The 21744-nt window shown below is 55.9% G+C and overlaps 2 protein-coding genes and 1 non-coding gene across 9 annotated transcripts; 1 reads left to right on the top strand and 2 right to left on the bottom strand.

Annotated features, from left to right (window-relative positions):
* Nucleotides 1–492: 492 nt before the first annotated feature.
* On the bottom strand, nucleotides 493–13913 carry PLEKHG2 (pleckstrin homology and RhoGEF domain containing G2). 7 transcript variants are annotated; one of them, XM_074314341.1, is made up of 20 exons: nucleotides 12941–13913; nucleotides 12136–12265; nucleotides 11099–11367; nucleotides 10920–11020; nucleotides 10088–10154; nucleotides 9931–9977; nucleotides 9552–9702; nucleotides 9079–9216; nucleotides 8709–8909; nucleotides 8138–8230; nucleotides 7962–8048; nucleotides 7577–7610; nucleotides 7385–7486; nucleotides 7206–7253; nucleotides 7088–7126; nucleotides 6913–6929; nucleotides 6589–6765; nucleotides 5974–6481; nucleotides 5554–5856; nucleotides 493–5473 (listed from the first exon to the last, which is right to left on the bottom strand). In XM_074314341.1, exons 2-20 carry the CDS (start codon nucleotides 12242–12244, stop codon nucleotides 3903–3905), a joined length of 4062 nt encoding a protein of 1353 aa, XP_074170442.1. In that variant the 5' UTR covers nucleotides 12245–12265; nucleotides 12941–13913; the 3' UTR covers nucleotides 493–3902. The 7 variants fall into 7 exon arrangements, with proteins under 7 accessions (XP_074170442.1, XP_074170441.1, XP_074170439.1 ...); XM_074314340.1 differs by having other exon boundaries at nucleotides 5554–6481; nucleotides 12178–12280; XM_074314338.1 differs by having other exon boundaries at nucleotides 5554–6481; nucleotides 12178–12265; nucleotides 12941–13912.
* A 221-nt stretch (nucleotides 13914–14134) lies between these two features.
* TRNAI-UAU (transfer RNA isoleucine (anticodon UAU)) lies at nucleotides 14135–14227 on the top strand. Its single transcript is given in 2 exon segments — nucleotides 14135–14172; nucleotides 14192–14227. It is a non-coding gene; the product is annotated as a tRNA-Ile (tRNA).
* Nucleotides 14228–17063: 2836 nt separating this feature from the next.
* On the bottom strand, nucleotides 17064–21186 carry ZFP36 (ZFP36 ring finger protein). Its single transcript, XM_019751360.2, has 3 exons — nucleotides 21058–21186; nucleotides 19492–19602; nucleotides 17064–18677 (listed from the first exon to the last, which is right to left on the bottom strand). Exons 2-3 carry the CDS (start codon nucleotides 19513–19515, stop codon nucleotides 17724–17726), a joined length of 978 nt encoding a protein of 325 aa, XP_019606919.2. The 5' UTR covers nucleotides 19516–19602; nucleotides 21058–21186; the 3' UTR covers nucleotides 17064–17723.
* Between the last annotated feature and the right edge of the window lie 558 nt (nucleotides 21187–21744).

A 21744-nucleotide genomic window follows, 5' to 3' on the forward strand; every position in this document is an offset into this window, starting at 1 on the left:
ATCCAGTGTGGAATTCTGCATTGGCCAGTGCAGAACCTACAGATACAGAGGGCCAACTGTAGGGAAGCAAAGTGTTGGCTTGTGGATTAAGTTACCTTTAGGTTTTTTTCCCTTTTTTTTATAGGAAGCTGGTGAGCTTCATTGCCTTGGGAAGGGCATCTTGGCTTCCATACCAGGCTTTGCAGCCAACCTGTGTATCTCAGCCACCTGTCAGATGGGGTCCCACCCTATTCCCCCTGCATACACTGGCTGCCATATCATACCACTTGAATGTTGCTTGAGGGAGAGAGTTATACAAGTTTTCTTTATAATAGAAGGAACTTCAGATTTGCTGTCCAATTGCCCTGTTTGTATCTCTGCCCTACCCAACACAAGTAACATGTGTCTACCAAGCTGGCCTGACAGGTGAGAACAGTTTCCTCAGAAAATTCTATGGGACAGCACCAATACATAGGGAATGCATACAAATATGGATTCAAAGTCACGCACCACTTAATGATGGGAATACATTCTGAGAAATGTGTCATTAGGCTGTTTTGTTGTACAAACATCATGGTGCATTTACACAAACCCACATGGTATAGCCTACTACACACCTAGGCTATTGCCTTATGGGGAGGAAAAATAATTTTCCGTCTACCCTTCTGGGTTCTTCGCTGAGACCCCTGTAATAAAAGAATGACAGGAGAAAAAAGTTTTATAATGTATACTTCCTGTATACATGGAAGAGACCCAGGAAAGCTTAGTAACTCACCAAAATGGCTGAAGTCTCCACCTTAAATACCCTCTTTAGCTAAAGACAAGATAACTAGAAGTGGGGGGAGTCAGTTATGGGAAATTACCAGGAAAAGTACAATAACCAAGGGTAAGGTTGTTAGGCATATATAAGTTCTTGTGCATTGATGAAAATTTCTAGAGATAATGACCCCCACAGCGAGGGAGACCCAGGCCCCTTACAAATAAATATACATGTCTTTTACCAAGGGTAACTTAATGGTTTTCAGAGCTGCTCCCATGTCCTTAAATTTAACCAGCCTAAAATAATCCTTATGCCAAATAGACATTTTGGGGTGACAAATTCTGTTGCCCTACAGCTCCTACGCTACAAACCTGTACAGTACTGTTACTGTACTGAATAGTGTAGGTGATTGTTACTCAATGGTAAGTATTTGAGTAATGTGCTGTGCTACATTGTAAGGGCTGTCATTGGCAACAGGAATTTTTCAGCCTCATTATAATCTCATGGGACCACGACTGTATATGCAGTGCATGACTGAAGTTCTTACAGATGGAGTGAGGTTGACAGCACCAGCGAGGTGCCAGGCTAAGCATTGTTGGACATATCTTCACAATATCCCTGCCAGGTTGGTGATAGGCGAGTTCACATTAGCAGATGAGAAAAAGCCTAGGGGCCAAGTGAAATGCAGCTCACCAAGTTTTGCATGGGAGCTGGAGTTAACGGGTTAACTGGTTTGGCTGGCATTAACCTAAAACGTCCCAAGGAGGGCAGCAACCAACCACCTTTCCCTTTTTGAACCTGATTTATGCATCATAGTTCTAAAGACGGCTTACAATAAACCTGCAAGACCTTTACAATACACCTTACAGATCGGACTATAATAAACCTGCAAGAAAGGTATTTCTGAAGAGGCCACGGAGCTGGGCCACGAAGCAGAGGTAGGAGTTGGGCAGGCAGGAGAAATGGAATTCAGGGGCAGAGACGAATCTGAGGCAAGCCTGGTGCTCATGGTTTGCCCACAGGGTCCAGAGACCCCCTTACTGAGGCTCTTGATTCCCTCCCACAGGCACAGCTGGAACGCATCTAGAAAAGCTGAGGGGGCTAGCCTCTCCTTACCCCGCTCCAGGCCCAGGCCTTGGAGTAGACGGTCCCTTCCTCCCTCCCTGCCGCCTCCTCAAATACCGGGAATTCCGGCGCTGCTGGAGCCCAAGCCAGGCTGGGAACTTTCCTACAGTTGGGAATGTACAGCTGGGGGTGGCTGGGAATGTGCAGCTGGGGGTGGAGGAGGGGAGGGCCAGCCTGTCCTGACCTTGCAGAGGCGCAGTGGAGCAGGCCCGGGTCCTGGTGTAGGGCATGGAATCACTCTGAATGGAAGCCAGCAGCTAACATTTAAAGAGCCAGGCCTTGTTCTGCCTACCTTATTAATAGTGACCTAAGTTCCTCGAACACCAGGCTGTAAGCCTCAAGCGGGCAGGGATGTGTTCTCTCCGTTGTGCTGCCTGGCACTGGGCTGGGCCGCAGGGATGTGAGTTCCAGCTCTGCCCCTCCCCGTGACTGGCTGGGCAAGTCCCTTATTCTCGCTGGGCCTTGGTTTCTTCATCACTAAAGTAGGGATTAAAAACCATCGTCACTTGCCTTTTAGGGCTGTTGTGAGGATTCAAAGTTCACATAAAGTGACTAAATGCCTATGGTATGCAGTTAGTACTCAACAAATCTCAGCCTTTTTTGTTATTGTTAGCCAATTGCTAAAACGTCAGATTCCTGGGCTCCTGCCCTTGCGGTTCTAATTCCATAGATTGGGACTAGATCCTGGAGGATCTGGGACTTGAATTGTCCCAGCAAGTAAGAGGCTCCAACAGCTTTGGGAAGTGAGGATATGCTCACTGAATCTTTACAATGATCTTACAAGGCAGGTACTGTAGTCCTCGTGTACACGAGAGGGCCCAGGTTAAGAGGGATGTTACATACCAAGTAACTAGAAAATTCGGGACTTGAACTCGGCCATGACACTGGTATGCCTGAGAATTCCAGGGAAGGTTAAACGAGATAATGTGCTAAAGCACAAGAGGTTGTGTTCAGTTCTCCCTGGGCATGCCATGGCTAGGAGGGGGCAGAAGGATCCTAAAAGCCTTTGTTTCTACAACCTGAATTTTCTTCTTGGTGGGGGGGGGGCTCACTGAGGCACTGTAGAGGTCTCAAACTGGAGAAAGGGGGTAAAGGGATCTGGTATGTGTGGGTGGGCACAAGAATTGGAATATTCATATGGGTGGAGTGGCTGCCAAGAGAAATCAGACAGATGGGGGACAGGCTTTTCCCAGAATCTCAAACTTCATCCACACGTGTTAGCATGGAATTGTCTGAAGTACCAAGACTCAGCAGGATCCAGTTAGGATGGATGGTGGTTGAGATGGTTAGCTTGACGGATTAGGAGATGGTTGTGGGAAAGAGATGTACAGTTGAATAGACAGAAATATGGAAGGACAGATGGATGAATGGAGAGGGTTGGATAAAGATGGACAGGTGAAATGACAGATTAATGGATGCTAGATGTGCGGGTAGGATGATGGATAGATGAGTAGGGTAAAAATGGTTAAATAAATCAAGGCATATGGGTGGGATGATGGATTGGAAGATGGATAGGTGGAGAGATGGCTGAGCACATGAGATGGATGGATGATGGACACGTGAACTGGTTCAATTGCTAAGGGAATGAATTTCTACTTGGAACAAAGCTTCTTAACTTGGCTTTCCCAGATGGGCATCAAGCAGTTCATAAACCCTCTGAAATCACACACCAAATTATAATGGGTCCAGTTTCCAGTAATTCTCAAAGGAGTTTGAGTCTCCAAATGTTCAGAACCATTGATGTGTTGTGCCAGACCTTCCCCATTCAATGTTGTCTACTGTTATCCACCACTATCTCCAGAATGGGAAGAGAGACATAATTGCATAATATTAACAAAATATTAATGACATCCCCTTTCCCCATCCCTGTTGAGTTAATCAAGGTTAATAAGGACCACTCGCCAAAGCAGATCCTAGGAGTTGGAAAGCTGCAGCAATTTTGAGACCTGCATTCAGTGTCTGGACTTCCGGGTGAAGTTCTGAGGGTCTGTGGCATCGGGTTGAAGTCTTTGCTTTTCAAGAAGCCTGATATCCTGGCTCACATGTGGAAAGGGGCATCAGGAGTCCCCTGGGCATTTCGAAGGCTCACAGATTCATGGGTGGAGGCCAGGAGAGCAGGGTGGTTCAACCTGACTTGGGCCTTGGCTGGCCGTAGCCGCCCACCACCCCCGACCTGGATGTTGACAGTGGTGGCATAGCTGAGCCTCCTGGCTGGGGCCGGTGGGGGCTGGGGCTGGGGTGGTGGTGAAGGTGCCCGTGACGTGGGGGCAGAGGAGGACCAGGGACCCCGGGAGGCTAGCAGGGCCTCTCCCCCAGGCCCTTGCCGTCGAGCCAGACTCTGGCTGATGTATGAGGCTGCCAGGTATCTTGAGAGGGCAGCTGCATTGGGGCCCAGCAGTTGACGGGTGGGGGGTGGGGGACTGTGGGGTGGAGTCAAGTCTGAAGACTCTGACCTGGCAACATGAGAGTCTGAGGGGCCTCCTGGTTTGGACAAAATCACGGTGGTCTGCACTGGGGCAGGTAACAGGCCCTGAACGTCCACACAGCCTCTTTGCTCAGGCAGAGGGGTGGCAGCTGGAATATGGACACCTGTGAGGCTCTTTTGCTCCAACAAAGGGGTAGAGTTGGGGACCTGGAGGTCTGTGAGGCTTTGCACCTGAAGCAAAGGGTCAGCAGCAGGTTTCTGGATGTCGGGCGGGCCTCCCGGCTTGGGCAAAGGTGGGAGGGCCTGGACCCAGGTGTCCGTGAAGCCTTGTGTGTGGGGCAAAGCTGTGGTGGCTGGAACCTGAACGCCTGGGAGGTCCTGGGGCCCAGACAATGGAGCGCTGGCTGGGATCTGACGGTCTGAGCGGCCTCCGCATGCAGGCAAAGGTGACGTACCTGGAACCTGAATGTGTGGAAGGTCATGTTCCAAGGGTGCTGGGGTCTTTTCTGGAATCTGATTGTTCAGGCTGCTTCCATGCAGAAGCAAAGCGTCGACAGCCTGGCCACAGACAGTGGCTGGGAACTGAACATCCCTGGAACCTCCTTGCTTAGTTAAGGGGGTGTTGGCGGGGCTCTGGCAGTCTAGGTGGACTTCCTGCTTTAGCGTAGTAGTGGTAGCTAAAGCCATGACATCAGAACAACTTCCCTGCTTGGGCAAAGCTGGGGTGGTTGGAACTGGGGTGTCCATCTGGCATCCTTGCTGAGGATAAAAGGTGGTAGCTGGAAGCTGTATATCCACTAGGCCTGTATGTTCAGGCAAACGAGCGATCGCTGGAACTTGCACTTCCAGGTGGCCTTCTTGACCAGGTAGATTTGTAATAGCTGGGCCCTGGACATGTGGGGGGACTTCCTGCCCGGGCAAAGGTGTGGTGGCTGGAATCTGGATGTTCCAGAAGCTTCCTTCCTCAGGCAAAGGGGTAGCGACTGGAACATGGATGCCCCGGTGGTCTGGCTCAGGCAAACTGGAAACATCTAGACCCTGACCATCCAAGCAGCCTCCCGGTTTAGACAGAGGTGTGGCAACTTGAACCTGGGCAGCAGGGACCAGGGGGACAGATTCCTGGGCCAAGGTCAGCGGAAAGGCCAGTTCACACACCAGCACGTGTCCGAAAGCAGGCAGGGGCCCTGTGTGTGAAGAAAGGACGGAGTGAGGACTGGTGCCCCAGCAATGGGTGACCTCTGATGACCACATACCTGGACCTCACCTGGCTCAGCCTGCTCATGGGGCAGGCAGGGGGACAGCTGGGGTTGGGCCAGAGCCCGTGGCCGGCGGCGGGGGGCGTTGGCGGAGGCCCGGGTCTCAGCCCGCTGCAGCTGCTGTATCCGCTCGCTGTAGAGCCGGGCCAGCTCTCGCACTCGGGATGCTGCCCGCTTTGCATTTGGGGCTCCGGCCTTCCCACTCCCACTGCCTCCACCCAGATCTGAATCTTCCAGAATTAGCAGTGGCTCTGGGAAACCTGGCCGGGCCAGCTGCCCCTGCTCCAGAGCCTGCCAGGCGCTCCGGATTTCTGAGCAAGAGCGGAATTCCAGCTCATCCTGGAATCCCCGGTCTTGGGTGCCATCCTGGGGCTGGAAATCTGGGAATGACACCCCTTCTTCATCCTCCTCCTGACCTGCCCTGCTACCTGAGGAGGCCTCTCCCAGTTCTCCAGAACTGCTTCCAGGGAACAGTTCTCTCCTGGTGGCCAGAGCCTCATCCGGCTCCTGCAGAGGTCCTTGCAGCCAGGAGTCACAGGGAAGGGCGGGAGAGCTGGAAAGACCAGGAATGTCAGGGATACTAGGCATAGCTGGAAGGCCAGGCATTTCAAAAACACTGGAAATGTCAGAGAGACTGGGAAGGCGGGGAGTTTGGGGAATTTCAGAAAGGCTGGGAATTTCAGGGAGGGTGGGCACAGCAGGATTTTTGGTAAGGCCAGGAATGTCAGGAACTTCAGCTGCATTGGAACTTTCGAGTCCCTCTAGCACGTGGAGTGGGGAAGGGCCCCGTTCGTCCATCTCCAGCTCTTCCTCCTCCTCCTCTTCTGAAGAGTCCCGGCTGGGCAGGGCTGGGAATGTGAGGCTTTCGCTGTCACCTGGCACCTGGGTGTCTCCGGGGAACTTGGGAAGGTCGTGAGGGGATGGCTGTAATGGGCACTGGGGAAGAGGCCAAAGGTGTCAGGGTGGTGGGCTGCCCTGGCCCCCGGTCTGTGCCTGCCCAAGCCGAGCGCCCCAAGGAGACTGTGATGGGACGTCCAGCTCACCCCCGCATCCCGGAGGCCTCTTTGGCTCAGCAGTTCCAGGATTTCTTCAGTGATTGAGGTCCCGGAGGGGTCCAGTGTGGGGGGTCCAGTGTCTTCCAGGTCCTCAGCGGGTTCAGAGGCTGGACCTGGTGGCTGAGGCTCTAAGGAGGGGTAGAGCTCCCCCTCACTGCCAGCATGCTGTGAGGAAGAAAGGGATGGCGGGCAAGTGCCCAGGGCCCCAGCCCTCTCCTCCTTCAGATGGAGGACTCCAACCAACCCCCAGCCCTCTCCTTCATCAGACCCCGGAGTCTGGCTCCCCAGACCCTGTCCCAAGATATTTCTTACCTTGAGTCTAGGCTTAGCTGGGGATGGAGAGATGAGAGAGTGAGATGTAGAAATAAGTGTTACTCCTTGTAACTGATGAGCTGCCCCTAACACCCCTCCCCCGTGAACACTGCGCATCGTATGGGAAGAGACAGACAGACAGGGCTGGACCCAGCTGGGCTGCACGGTCACTTACCATTCTGTGGAAACATGACATAAGGGTCCTTCACTGGCTCTGAGGGGGCGGACACAGTGATGTCAGGGCCCTGCTCTCATCCCAATCCCTAGCTGACCTTTAGGTAGAGGGAACTCACCAGACTGTCTGCGGCCACGGCGGGTAATGGAGGGGCCTGGAGACGGAGCTGTGGGAGAGGCAGGTCAGAACCCCACATGAGCCCAGCTCCAGGCTCCTGGGGGAGGAGGGAGTGGGGGTACAATTCCTGAGTCCTGGGGGGGAAGTAAGGGGTGGGACTCAGGATTCCATCTCCTTTACCTGTGTTCCTTCGTCCAGGGGTGAAACTTCTAGCATCTCGAGGTCGGGGAGACCCAAGTGGGGGTGTCACGGGCTCTGGGATAGGCTTACTTTTAGGAGCACCTGTAGAGAGAGATTTGGGGCTAATCATCTACTTTCTCTTGGAGGTAATTCCTCTACTTCCATACCTCCCAACTGAAGGCCCCAACTCACAGTGCAGTGTGTTTTCAAGGAGAACTTGTTTTGCCTGAAAGAGACAGGATGTGGATTGAGGGGGCCAGTCTCTGAGCACCCCAGTTAAAGTCCCCTTAATGGGTGCTGCTACATGGCAGGTGGGTTACGTGATGACAATTCTCATCACAGTCCTATGAGGTCAGTGCTATTCCTCCTGGTGAGGAAACTGGGGCCAGAGAGGTTGTTACTTGCCCCAGTCACACAGCAGGAACACGGTTGAGGTGGGATTCAAACCCAGGCAGCCTATTCTGCAATGTAACGATCATGTTCTAAGAGAGTGCCCCTGGACTGAGGGTTTCCCAGTACTGAGAGGGTTGGGGATCTCCAGCACTCTGAGGGTCCCCAGCCGTGGCAGGAGCTGTACCTTGGCTGGGATGGAGGCGGGGTGGTTCTCAAAGAAAAGGCGCTGGAGACAGTGAATCCACAGCCGCTTCTCTTCTTGGTTCTTGGCCTGGGGGTGGGGTGAGGGCGGTCAGCAGTCAGATGTGCGGTTGAGGGGCTGGAGAGAACCCTGCCCTCCCAGCCCCACCCTGTGCTCACCTGGAGCAGGTGCCTGTGCTTGGGAATGGTCAGATCCGCCACCTTGAACCCTAGAGGGTCACGAGGACTCTCACTCACACTCAGGTTGCAGCACTGGATGGGGGAGCAGAGAGGGGCGGCAGGCTCAGAGGCCCTGGACTCGGCAATGGGTCCCTTGTATCTAGGTCCCTACCCCCTAGAAAGATGTACCCTGTATGGTAGTATGGTGGGTCCCTTTTCCCCTGTTGACCCTCCTCACCAAGCTGGGCTCTGCTCTCCCTCACCAGCCAGTCCCCCATCTGGAGCATGATGTGCTTTCCCTATGAAGATGCTTGCCTGGTGGGCAAATCCAGGTCCTCCCCTTTCAAGGTCTCCACCCCTCTGCAACCTGCTGGCTTCAACCCTCCTTATCACACCTTGCCCGGTCCTCAGACTCAAGAAAAACGTAGCCTTTTTAAGGGTAGCCCTTTTAAGTCAGGTCGTCCCTCCTTGCAGACCCGGCCCCCGGCCATCCCTTTAGGTCTACGGGTATTGGTATATAAAATACAGCTTGTAGGTAACATTCCAGCCCTGTCCCCAGCCCCGCACTCACGAAGATGTGGCCCTTGTAGGTGTATTCTGGTCCCCGGCGCTTGGCCACAAGCAGCATCCGTGAGAACAGAAAGAGCAGCCGCTCACCCCCTCGAAGTCGGGGGCCGCCCCCTCCGCCACCTCGGAATGAGCCCTCCAGCACCAGCTCCCCGAAAGCAGTGAGCTCCGGGCCGGTCCAGCCACCCAGCCGCCGCTGCACTTCCTGCCAAGACCCCACCAGGTGTACCGGGCGCAGAAACACACCAGTGGATGGCACACATGCACCAAGACAGGGGGGTTAGCAACTGGGCCATGCTAAAGCACTGACCACCCGCCAAAGGCCCTCATGCCCACTCCTCCCATCCATCGGCCCCAGCCCATCCTGAGGTCACCTGGAGGCGTGCAGCATGCTCCTGCTTGCGCTTCATGTCGTTGATATACCAGGCGACCGCTGTCATGGACACGATGGCCTCCTCCACCATTTCGCGGCCCCCGGCGCCCGGGCCCTCTGCCCAGTGCTTGCCTAGCTCCTGCCAGGGAGCCACCGGGCACCCAGAGAGGAGAATAGAAACAGACAAGGAGAATGAATGATAATGACAGGAAACAGAAAAATTTAAAGGTAGGGACAGGGATGGGGACCCAGAGATGGAGACAAACAGGCAGAGACACAAAGTGGAATCAGCTGGTGCCAGTCCCCATTGCCAACAAGACCCTACCCCAAGCGTTGACCCAGTTTCCAGGGGCTGGCTGCCTCCCCGGGTCTCGGCCAGCTTGTCCTGCGGCCACTCTCCAGATGCACGATCAAGTGGTCCATGGGCAGGACCTTGCCACTCCCCAAGCAGCCCCCCACAGGACCATAGCAAACCTGCAGCAACAGATGGTACTTGAGGATGCGCTGAACAGGTTTCAGCAGGAAGCTCTGCAGAGGCAGCGAGTGGTGGAGCTGGGCCTGGCGCTCCTGCAGCCACAGGGCTGCTGGCGGAGACAGCGATAGCTCCCGGAGCAGGGCCAGGGAGCTGGGGGCACAGCATGGGTCAGGGGGGCCAGTAGCTCTGGTGGACAGGGCTGGGAAGAGTCAGGGAGTGGCCAGGGTTTGGGAACGGCCAGGGGCTGGCAGGGGTCAGAGACAGGTTAGGGAGAGGTCTGTTACTATCACAGCCTGGCAGGGGTTAGAGCTGGATGGGTCAGGGTGAAGGGAGGTTGGCTGGCACTTCAGCTGGTTGGCACGGCCTGGGGCCCCTCACCTCGGGTAGTTCATGCAGTACAACGTATAGATGTCAAAATCCTCGCTCTGTGGGTGACACAGGAGGCAGGAAGACCTCAGATCCCTCCAGCCTAACGCAGGCCTGCTTCCTGCTTACCCAGGCGCCAGCCCAGATTGAGCCCTGGACCTTGACTCACCCTCTGCACAAAGCACTCTGCAATGCCCCCTGCACTGCTGCTGCCCTCCAGGTCCTCCAGGAGCTCGCTATGGGGAGAAGGAAGAGTGAAGGACTGCGCTGCTCCCCAGTGCCCCCCAGGGGAGGACTCCAGAAGGCGGGTAGCTTGGTGGCTGCCAATGTCTCAAGAGGATGTCATGTCCAGAGGAAGGTTCTTCTGATTGCTACATGGGATATGGCAGCCTGCTCAGACTTCCTTGGACAGTGTCATACTCCTCAGCCTGAAATCTTGTCACAGTTGGCCTGAGCCCGGGTGTCATGACCCAGGGAGAGCAATGTCATAACCCTCAGAGCTGTGATGATCTTAAAATCCTGTTGTGATCCTGCCATCTTGTCAGGATCTCAGACCTCCTGCAATAATCTTAAAACATCGTCAAGACACTCAGATGTCCTGATTCTTGGAGTCCAGCCTTCCTCACTGGGGACAAACCACCCTGGTTTGTCTGGGACTGAAGGCTTTTCCAGGACACAAATGCTCACACTGTCATGTTCTCCAGGCCCCACCTGAGTCTTGGAGTCATGCTCCCAGGCCTGACACAGTGCTAAGACCCATCCAGAGGCCTGGACCTGTCCCCGGATGTGGACTTCACTGGGATCTTCAGGCTCCATCCCTTCACTCTTCCACCACTCTGGGTCCTCACTCCCCATCATGATCCCTGCCCAATGTCTCGACACCCCATGGACCAGCCTGGACAGGGCCCTATGGGGCTCCAAGCTTTGGGTTAGGATATGGTCTGCTTCCCCTGGCCCACCAGCCAACACCTCTGCCCATCCCACCTTCCCCTGGTCCTGACCTGCTGAACTCATAGATGTCCTCGATGTTAGCAAACAGCGTGCCCACCTGCTCCGTGCTCAGTCCCAGGACCCCGCCATCCAGCAGGGGGCCTAGGTAGTCCTGTGGGGATGATTGGGGTTATGGGGGTGGAGGGGGTGGCCTGGGTCCCCACTGCACTCCAGTGCCCTCCTGCCTCACCTCCACAATGCTGCGGAGGTCCCGGACATAGGCCCGCTCTGTCTCCACGATCTCACGGGCCACACGCTCCAGCCTTGAGGGTTTCGCAGAACCCGGGGTCCCCACAGGCGACAGATGCAGGCGGATGGGGGGCCCTGGAAAGGGCTCTGGCCTGGAGGCTGAGCAGGCAGGGGTGGGCCCCGGGGCCGGGTCCCCTTCAGAGCCCACTGTGCTCAGGGATGTGGAGCTCCCAGAACCTCGGGGGGAGGCCATGGCAGGGGTTGTGGAGGCTGTTAGGGGTGTGGAGCAGGAGGTCAGGGCGTCTCCCCCACTGGTCAATGTCTTTCCTACAGCTCCCTTTTCTCCCCACTGTGCTGCCTTGGTCCAGTCCTATCCTCTCCCATCCAGGTCCTCTCTGGGCTTCTGGCCTCCACTTCTCTAATCTACCTCCATGGGAAACCTTTATTAATTAGCCCATCTGACCTTGTCATGCCTATGAGTATAACCCCTTCATGCCCTAAGGATAAAATTCAAACTCATCAGGTCCAAGGGACCTGTGCAAAGTGGCCATTAGAGACCTTTTCAGTCTGCTCTCTTTCCACAGACACGCCACTTCTTATACTCAAGACTCCAGTGACACTCAGCTTCTCTTAGTCACTTAAACAGCCTCCTCTTATCTCTGGGCCTTTGTATGTACTGTTCCCTCTATGTGGAATACTCTTCCTTGCTTTTCCCAACTCATTTCTCCTAATCTTTCAATTCTCAGTTCAGATGTCCCCTCCTGCAGAAAGCCTTTCCTGACCTCCCAGACTAGGATCCCACAGCCCCCTGGGCTTTCTTCATCCCAGCTGTGACCACTCTGCCCTGGCCTACCTCCTCTGGAATGACACTGTCTAGGGATGGGTCCATGTCCGCCACCAGACTAGCTCTGTGCAGACAGGGCTGGGGCTGTCTTGGTCACCCTGTGTTGCCAGCATTGGGCCAACCACAAAGGGCTGCACAGTCTTTAATGAAGGAGTGAATGCCCAGCAGACTCCACCCCTCCCTTGCACGCTCACCTGTCTGAGTCTCACACACAGTTGAACAGTCACACACTTCACCTCTGCGGCGCGAGCCAAGGCGAGGGCTGGGTTTGGGCAGGCTCAGTCCACGGGCTCCCTCGGGCATGGCTGAGTGGCTCAGCGGCTTCTGCAGAAAGACCTCCTTCTTGGATATCAAGACCCCATAGGCCTCCCTGCCACCCACATTCACAGATTGGGGGCTGAGAATTAGGAGTGTGGTCTAAATCCAGGGAGGGGCCCCTGAGAGTAACTCACGGAACAGACAGAAGCAAAGCGATAGAAAGAAGGAAACAAGGACAGATAACATAGAGAAAAAGATGGAAAGATTGAGACAAAGAAGGGTGAAGAGAGCAAGAGTCGCCGAAGCTAGGAGTCTGGTCTGTCTGGGGCCCGGAGGCTCAGGGAGGGATCCTGGGAACGGTTGGGCTCTGGCTGGAGCCGAGGGCGAGGGGCAGGGCTGGGAAAAGCCGTGGGCGGGAGGCCGCGGGGTCCCGAGGGAGGGCGGAGGAGGCTGGGGGACCGGATGCCAGGGTCCTGCAGACGGCTCCCTCCCCCACACCGAGGGCGGCGAGTTGGGCGCTGGCCCTGAGCCCTCGACCTCCCCCTTCCAGCCAGTCCCTCCGCGATCCGCTCACTGTCCCCACCGCCACAGACTGGGTCCCCAGCGCCTTCCCACACTCCGCCACCCCAAACTCCCGCCGGCGCCTCCGCTCGCCCCCCGCCGGCACGCCCCCTCATTGTTCAGCGGCAGCGGCACCGCCCCCTCCCCCAGCCAGTCGGGGCCCCTCGCCTTCCCCCTCACCTCCCCGGGAGTCTCCAGCCCCAGACCGAGGCAGCCTGGTTCTTATTCGACCGTAGCACGGTTCCCCCCGGAAGCTCAGAGCCGGGACTCCTGGGTCTCTGCAAGTCAGAGTCGTGAACTTGGGGCTCTCAGGCTCAGGGAACCGGAATCCGGATCTCTTGCAGAATGGGGTGCAGTGGTCCGAATTTCTTGGTTCTCTAAACAGAAGATGCTAGGAGACTCCACTCTTTGAGTCTCAGATGGGGGTGCTGGGGACCCAAATTCCTGAGACTTCTAGATAGGGCCGTGGGCAGCCCGGATTCTTGAGTTCCTCAGCTCTAGGAGCAGGAATTAAACCACCTCCAGGAGGGAATGCAGGGGAGTCCAAAATTCCTGGGTCCCCTTCAGGTAGTAGGCACTTCTGCGCAAAACAGAGTTTGGGGAGCTAGGAGTCTATAACCCAAGTTCCTCTGACCCCGTTAGTCTTGAGCTGGGATTTCTGGGAACCCCTGGACAGGATCTCCGGTCTGGATTCCTAAATTCTTCAACCCGGGGTGCAAGAAGCTCGCCCTCCAGGGTCGCGTGGGGCTGATGTCCCGGAGTCCCGGCTCCTCCAGGAGGGGGCGCTGGGCACCTGGATATCTAGGGTCCTCTACCCTGGACGCGGGGGCCTGTGCTTCATTCAGGGTCTCTCAGGACGCGGTGCAGAGACTCGGGAAGCCGGAATCTGCGACTCTGGACCCCTCAGGTTCCAAGATGGGTGGCACGGGGGTCGGGCGGCAGCGGCAGCGGCGGCGGCGCCACATCTGCGGCTGGAGAGTCTGGTCCCAGCTGTGGGGCGGGGGGCGGTCGCCTGGGGCTTCCCCTTCCCCCAACCGCCTGGGCTCATATCCTGTTCCCGCCCGCGGGGGGGAGGGGCCACCTTCCGGCCACCCAGCCAGCGAAGGGTTAAAACCCCTGCCCCCTGGGTTATGAATATTCATGAGAAGGCGGGTCGTAGGCAGGCTACACCCTCACATTCCAAACGCCTCGCGGACTTTTCCCTTTTACAGCAAGGTCCTTCCAGGCGTGAGAATCCGGAGCTGGTCACGTACTTTCTCCTATTGGCCAACCAAAAGCTTTTTATTTGTATATGCAACCAAAGGAGGAACTAACCGGCGAGGTCACATATCTATGAACGACTGAAGGACCCGGTGGCGCAAGGGTGCGGCCGGAGCTCCAGTGGCGCAATCGGTTAGCGCGCGGTACTTATATGACAGTGCGAGCGGAGCAATGCCGAGGTTGTGAGTTCGATCCTCACCTGGAGCACTTTTAATTTTTTCTTTTCTCATCAGCTTTTATAAACGTACACATTTTATCAATCAGTCAAAACATCTGCATCACTTAGAGGAGTGACCATTTTCATCTTGGAATTTTCGGACTGTAAAGACTCCAGGGACTCGCGTTGGTCGGTTAGGGAGTGTTCTGTATCACGGAGGTGCCGTTTCCATCCTGGGCGCCAGAGGGTGGTATCGCCTGTTCGATGCCTGGACAATTAGGTCTGCAAATCTCAGTTTAAGACTTGTGTAGATGTGTCAGGCTGTGGGACCTCCGCAAACCTGTGTATGGCACTCGGCCTTTTTCTCCGTCTTTCTCTGTCTTGGTGTCTTGGATTGTTTTCCGTTTCATTGAGATATAATTGTCATTTAACATTGTACTATATTAGTCCAAGGTAAACAACATAATGATTTACGTATAAAATGTGAAATGATTATCAGGTTAGGTTTAGTTAACATCAGTCACCTCATAGTTACTAATTATTTTTCGACTATGTCTTAAGAGTTTTCACTCTTTCTCTCCTCATTTCTGAATTGTTTTGTTTTTTTCAACAAGTGCTGAACATCCACTCTGTGACCAGCTCCTATTTAGGGTTTAGGCGTGAGAAAGACAAAATCCCTGTCCCTGAGAATTTGACATTCTAAGGGGAGACAGATTCCTATAAACATAGGAACTAAGTACATTTTATATGTTTGATGATAAATGTCATGGGAAAACTACAGCAAGTTAGGGAGGATGGCGGAGTGGGAAGTGGGATGTGGATTGCAAAAGTCAGAGGTCATCTTACTGAGGACACATTTGAGCAGAGACTTGAAGGAGGGGAGTGAGCAGTGCGGATACCTGGGGGAGTATTCCAGGCAGAGGGCACAGCCAGCACAAAGGCCCTGTGGCTGAAGCATGTCAGATATATTTACTGGTGGAGCAGCTAGGAAGCCAGTGTGGCTGAGCAAGCCCATGTGGGCTGGTGAGGACTTAGGACTTTGGCTTTTATGTGATCTCACTCCGGTGTCAGGACAGGCTCCCTTTGGTCGTCTATGGGAGAGTGGGGACAGACTGAGGGCAGAGGCCAGAGCAAGGAGACCAGGAAGGGGCTGTGATGGTTCAGGTGGGAGATGATGCTGGATAGGCCCAGAGTGGAGGCCACAGGAGGAGACAGGAGGGTGGATTGTAGATCTATTTAGAAAGTAAATCGGACAGGATTGTTGTTGGGCTGGGGTGTGGGTTTGAGAGAGAGGAGTCAAGGGTACTCCCAGGTGTTTGGCACTGGTAGCTGGTGATAGGTACCATCCTCTTTAATGAAGGTTTTTTTGAGAAAGGGCAGAACATCTATTCTTGCTAAGGGAAGGACCAGCGATAGCTATTTCTTGTTATTTCAGTGTCTGTAAATGTCTCTGCAAGGCTTGCTCTTCCTCTCTGCCTCCCCAATATCTTTAGATCTCTGCGTTTCGATCTTTCCCAATTATCTTTTCCTATGTACGTGGTCCTGAGTGAGCCTTTTCCTACAGTTTCCAAGAAGGGATCAATGGTCAGGGCCACGGAGGCCTGAGAAGGGGAAGGGAAGAGGGAAAGGAAGAAAAAGAACTGGAGGGAGACCACTTGATGGAGGGAATGGGGTGGGGAGGGGAGGTGGAACTAAGGGGACTAGGAGTGAGAGAGCAGGGAGGGAGGGAAAGGTTGGAGAGAGAAGGAAGGGAGGGGGAGAAAAACTGGAAAGAAAGGGGAGAGGGGGGTAAAGACAGGGCTGGGGGGCTGGAAGGGAAAGATATTAAAAGGGGAAAGAGAAGTACCGGGGTAGGTGGGGAGAGTTGGAGTGGGTGAGGAAAGACAGGAGGAACTGAGGGAGGGGTGAGGGTGGGGAGAGCAGAGCAGAGGGAAGTGGGGGGGAGGGGAGAGGAAAAAGGGGGGGGAAGAAGGAAGAGGGGTCGAGGAGGAGGAGGCTGTGACAGAAGGGGGGCGGGGCGCGGGCACTGACGCGGGGCGGCTTCCGGGCTCCCCGCCCCAGGGTGGGTCCGACACGCCGCCTCTTGCCTTGTATGGTCCGAGGACGCCGCTGTCCCGGGCCCCGCCCCCACGCGTCCGCGACCCACACACCCGGGCCTTGCGTTTCGTGGGCGCGGAAAGGCCAGAATCCCGCAAGCCCAAATTTTTCGACTCCCGACCGGCCGAGGTGCGGTACTTCCGAGGCTCTGAGGTCCCGGAAAGCCAGAAGCTACAAGTTCGCCATTCCTAAACGCAGACACACCAGGGTCTAGAATTCTAAACGTCCGGGAAACTAGCTCTGAGATTCCAAAATGTAGCGATTCTAGAAGCCTGAAGCTTAATTAGTGCTACCTCCCCCAACGACTGCGAGAGTCTGAATCCCCCAACCCCTCAGGTCCTGGAAGGCCGGGTGGTGGACCCCAGGCCACCCCGGCTTCCGGGCTGACCCTCCCCCCGCCCCCGCCCGCCCTGGGCTCGCGCCCCGGCACATTCCGTCCTCCCAGCACCGCCCCGCCTTCCTCCCTCAGCCCCGCGGGGATGGAAACATCCCATCCGCGCCCAGCTGAGAGCTGGGTCAAGGAGCCCGACAAGAGGGGAGCGCCTGCGCCCCCCACGCCCCGGGAACTGGCTCTCCGGGTTCCTACCGGGTGACCTCACCTGGCCCCGCCCCCTCAGGTGAACGGCCGGGTCAGGTGACGTCACTTCCTGCCAGGTAAGCGCGGCTGGTGGCTGTGGCTCCGGGAAGGTTTGAAGGAACTGTGGAATCGACTCAACCCGCTTCTAAAAAGGGCCACACCATCCTCCCCACTCTCACTGCCTCTAGATCGCAGGAAAGCCAGGATTCCAGTTTACACATAGATGCCTTTTATTTAAAAATTCAAAAAAAACCCACAAAAATAAACTTTTAACAATATATATTACTTAATATATTATTATAGTACACTTACAACAATAATTATCCATCGTTTCCAATATTACAAAAAGGAGGAAGAAAAATACAAGGGAAGCAGACGACCCAATATATATAAATACTATAAAATCTATTAGAATAAATAAAGTCGTCATAAATAAAGGGCCCAATGATTGGGGGAGGGGGGTTGGCAACGCTTTGGCTACTTGCTTTTGGAGGGAAACTTGAGCACCAGGATTGCCCCTCATGGGGAGGCTCGTCACACCAGAACCTCAGGGTCTAGGCAAAACCGGGAGGGGGCAGTGGGGGCCTATTTATTCACAGCATTGGGCAGGGGAGAGGGTGCGGGGAAGAGGCCTCACTGCCTCCCTTAAATTTGCTACATCTTTTTTAATACAAAGACTTCAGAATACACTCCTTCCCCCAACAACATGAACACTGAGCTTGCACACTGGGGACCTGCCCCAGTATGGGGCCAGTGGAGTGGGTTAATGCACTTTGGAAGACAGGGGGGCTACTTGATTATAAGAGTTCCCCACAGTACAAGAGAAATGGCCCCCCTTAAGATCCAGCTGATCTGTACTGGGCAGGCACTTGTCACTCAGACACGGAGATGCGATTGAAGATGGGGAGTCGCCGAGAGGCTGCAGGTGGCTGGGGTGGCCCAAAAACCCCAGTCTCAAAGACTGGTGAGTCGGACCCTCCCAGGCTGCTGCCACTACTGGCATATTCATCGGGGTCAGATCCCAGGGAGTGTGCAGAGGGGCTCCGAGCCAGGCCACCCACGGGTCCCCAGACGCTGCTGGGTGTGGCCCTTCGGCAGGAGGGACAACAGGCTGGGGTAGGGTCTCTTCGGGCCACAGGAGTCCCAGGGGCAGCAGAGAAGGCAGAGGGTGAAAGTGGAATGTCCCCAGATGGTGGTGGTGGGGAGCTGGAGGGCGAGAAGGAGCATGAGGACAGGGAAGGGCCTGCCAGGACTGCTGGTGGTGGCGAGGCTCGGCGGCCTGAGGGCAGGCCTGAGAAGCTGATGCTCTGGCGCAGGACATGGGGGTGGCCAGGGGCAGCTAGGTCCTCGCTGGGGTTGTGAATGAAGTGGCAACGCGAGCCATAGGGGCAGCGGCCCTGGAGGTAGAACTTGTGGCAGAGTTCCGTCTTGTACTTGGGGTGGCGACTGGCCTGGCGCAGCTCACCCAGGCCATGAGCAAACTGGCACTTAGCCCCATAGCGGCAGCGTCCACTCTCTGAGAAGGTCCGACAAAGCTCAGTCTTGTATCGGGATGAGGTGGTGGGGGTCGCTGTAGGTGAAGTGGGTGAGGGCGACAGCTCAGGGCCTGGGCGGGGAGGCAGGGGTGCGAAGCCTGGGGGTGGGGGCACCCAGCCACAGCTGCGACCCTCCACCAGGCTGGTGGAGCGGCCGGGCAGGCGGGCAACAACCCCAGCCGGGCTGGAATCAGATGAGCTGAGGCTCCAGAGTCCCGGGGAGGCCCAGCCTGGGCTGGATTCAGTGTCTCCGTGGTCGGATGGCAGGTCAGGGCTCAGCGACAGGAGGCTCTGTGGGAACAGGGATCGGTTAAGACACCGAGAATGCAGGGTGACGCCTCTCCTCAGCTTCAGGGCACCTAGGAGCTTGCCAGTCCGGTTTGTGGGCTCCTAGCCTTAGCCCCACCCTCCCGCAGAAACTCATAGGTTCCGGATCGGAGGGACCCCGAATTGCAGGTTGAGTTTATTAGCGAATGAAGCCTATCTCGAAGGACCCAGGAATCCTGGGTCCCCCGGCTGGATGGAGGCCCCCAAACTCAGGGCACACCAATGTCCTCCAATTTTGAGCCTTCGGGCCTCTCGGGATTTGACCCCCGCTCCTTGTGTTCTCCGGTTTCACAACTGGAGGAGCCGGCAAAGTTAACCTAGCAGTTGGATCTTTTAGGTTTTGAGTCCCAGAGAACTCCTCTGGATCAGGGAGTGGAGACAGAAGTCGCCTTCCCATCACCCCGAGACTCCAGCCCCAGAAACGCCTCCGCGCAAAACCGCGCCCTCAGCAACTACTGGGGGGAAGCCAGGTGTGGGGCCATTTCCGCCTCCACACAGCCCTAGTCTGAGAAAACTCCTCCCGCTTTCCATCTCCAAGGGTCACCCCACCCATGTTTGGGCAGAGACCCTAAAGTCGCAGGCTCCATTTTTCACCTCTAAGGAATCACACTAGTCTGAGAAGGAAGGCAAGAGCCCGGCCGGAGAGTACGGCGCTAAGGAGTTCCACTTTGAGAAGCGAGCCAGGGATCCCGGGCTGGAGTTTGCGGCGCTAGAGAGCCCTAGTTTGAGAAGGAAGTCAGGCATTGGGACCCCAGGGTACCGATCGGAGGGGACTCACCTCATAGATGGCGCGGAGATCCATGGCGGCGCGGAGGGCCGATCAACGGTGAACCCGGCCGAAAGTAGGAGACGCTGGAGTGAGACTACCGCCGGGTGCAGGAGCCGGTGCCTTTTTGAGACAAGTGAAGGCGGGGCCATGAGGGGGCGGGCTTGATGGGCGGAGCCACGACGGGGCGCTTCCCGGACGCGCGCCCCCAGCGCAGCCCGCCGAACCTGGGAATGGTCCCCTTCCGCCCGGCCCCCAACCCGGATGCGCCTAAGCTGGGCCCGCAGACGGCCGCGACCCAGTGGGGAGTTCGTGGGGTGCGGGTATCCACCCAGTTTTCAAGGCTGGAGACTGAGGCGCGAGATAGGAACTGGGACCGAGGTGGGGGCAGGGTTCTTAGGAGAACTGACAAGGGCAGAGGCCGAGGCAGTGGGAGTGCGTGTGAGAGACAGACGGACGGGGGCGGGGAGAGGCGCGGAGAGCCAGAGACGGAGAAATGGAGAGAGGCAAACAGAAAAACACAAGAGACACAGCAGAGGGAGGGAGAGAAATACACAGGGGCGGAGAGAGAGAGGGAAGAGAAGAGAGACTGGGTAAGGAGAGGAGAGGAGGTAGGGAGACAGACAGAAAAGACGTGACAGAGACAGCCCCAGAGATAAATTCAGAGAAGTGAGAGAGGGTCAAATTCAGAGAAGTGAGAGGGAGGGTCACATAAAGAAACAGAAAAAGAGGTTGAAAAAAGAAATAAACACCCTTAGACAGAAATCCGCAGGAGCAAAACAGAGAAAGGCAACCAACAGGCTTGGCAGGGAATTCTCTCCCGAGACCTGCCGGCCTGGCTTCGTCTCGTTCAAACATCCCAGATCCGGAGACCTTGACCGCCCTCCCTGCCCCCACTCTCCAGGGGTGGGGTCCTGGATATTTGGCGAGGCTGGAAAGGGGCCTCCTTTCCCAATTCCAGAGCCACTGTAGCCTCTCGCACTCTCACAGATAGTGGCACTTCTGATCGCTTCCTTTGGGCTAGGCACTGTTGTATGAAAGTGCTTTACGTATATACATACATTAACTCAAGGAGGGGTTACTGTGATCATTTTATACACGAGGAAACCCAGGCATAGAGGTCAAGTTACTCGCCTACTCTCATTCAATAAGTGGCAGCAGCCCAACACCAGGGCTTTAAATTATGTTGAGTTTGCCTTCTCAGAGAACTCAAGATCGGAAAGGGCAAGATCTTTCGTTGTGGTGGAGGGTTACCTTGATGGAAAGCTGTTTGAGATGGAAGTAATGGGTCATCCCCAAGTGATAGCCCAATGGGTATCATAAAGGGGTGTTCCTTGAGGGAATTCTAAACTTACGGGGATCACTCCCCACATAAGCAAGCCGTTTACTGTCAAGCGATTGCTCTTCGTAAAAACATCAAGATCTGGGAAGAAAACTCGTTTCTTAAGGGAGTCTTGGTGAGCTGGCTGCCCTGAGTGAAAATATGGGAGCAGAAACCATTGCCATGGAGTGCTGTTATAATAGTGCAAAGTTCATTCTTGCAGATTTAAGTGGGGAGATTCGGCAAGGCACACCAACCTGCCTTGTCGGACAGAGCTCGGGGAAATCCCTGGTGCGGCACCTTCTGGGGCTGAGGGGGCCTTCCCGACCAGTCCCGTGAGCTGGGTGGCTGCGGGCGGCTCTGGCACGGTTGCAGCCTCCCGCTCGCCCGTGACTCACTCGCAAGGGGCGGGGGAGGGGGCCTTCCTGGAAGCCGTGACGAGGAGGCTCAGCCCGGACGCCAGGGTTCTTCTTCTGTAACCAGGGCTTCAGTCGCCTGTAAACAAAGCCTCGAGGACAACGGGAAAAGAGGGAAAGGGGAGGTGCCTGGCACCCGTCTCCCGGTTGGGCTCCAAATCCCTGTGCCGCTAGTAGGACGAAGGCAGCAGGAAAACGGGAGGTGGGGTGCACCCTGGGGTCCCCGGAGTCCGGCTTGGCTCCAACCTCGATCTGGGAGGAGGGATTCCAGTTTCGATTCCCTGGAGACAGGGAACATTTCCCATCCCTGAGTCAGGCTGACCCCCTCCCCTCTCCCATTTGCTGAGTCATCGGCCCAAGAGCCTGGACGCTTGGGATTGGGCGACTCTCGAAGAGGCTGGAAGGGGGTGGGGGGGCTTTGCACCGGAAAGGACCGACCCCGAAACTCGGACGGGTGGGACCCAGGAGCCCGGGCCTCGACTCTTCCTTGCTCAGATCTAGGGGTCCAGGTCTCCAAGCCACCTCTGG

The sequence above is a fragment of the Rhinolophus sinicus genome, linkage group LG11 (genome assembly GCF_036562045.2).
Source record: "Rhinolophus sinicus isolate RSC01 linkage group LG11, ASM3656204v1, whole genome shotgun sequence".
Lineage (NCBI taxonomy): Eukaryota > Metazoa > Chordata > Mammalia > Chiroptera > Rhinolophidae > Rhinolophus > Rhinolophus sinicus.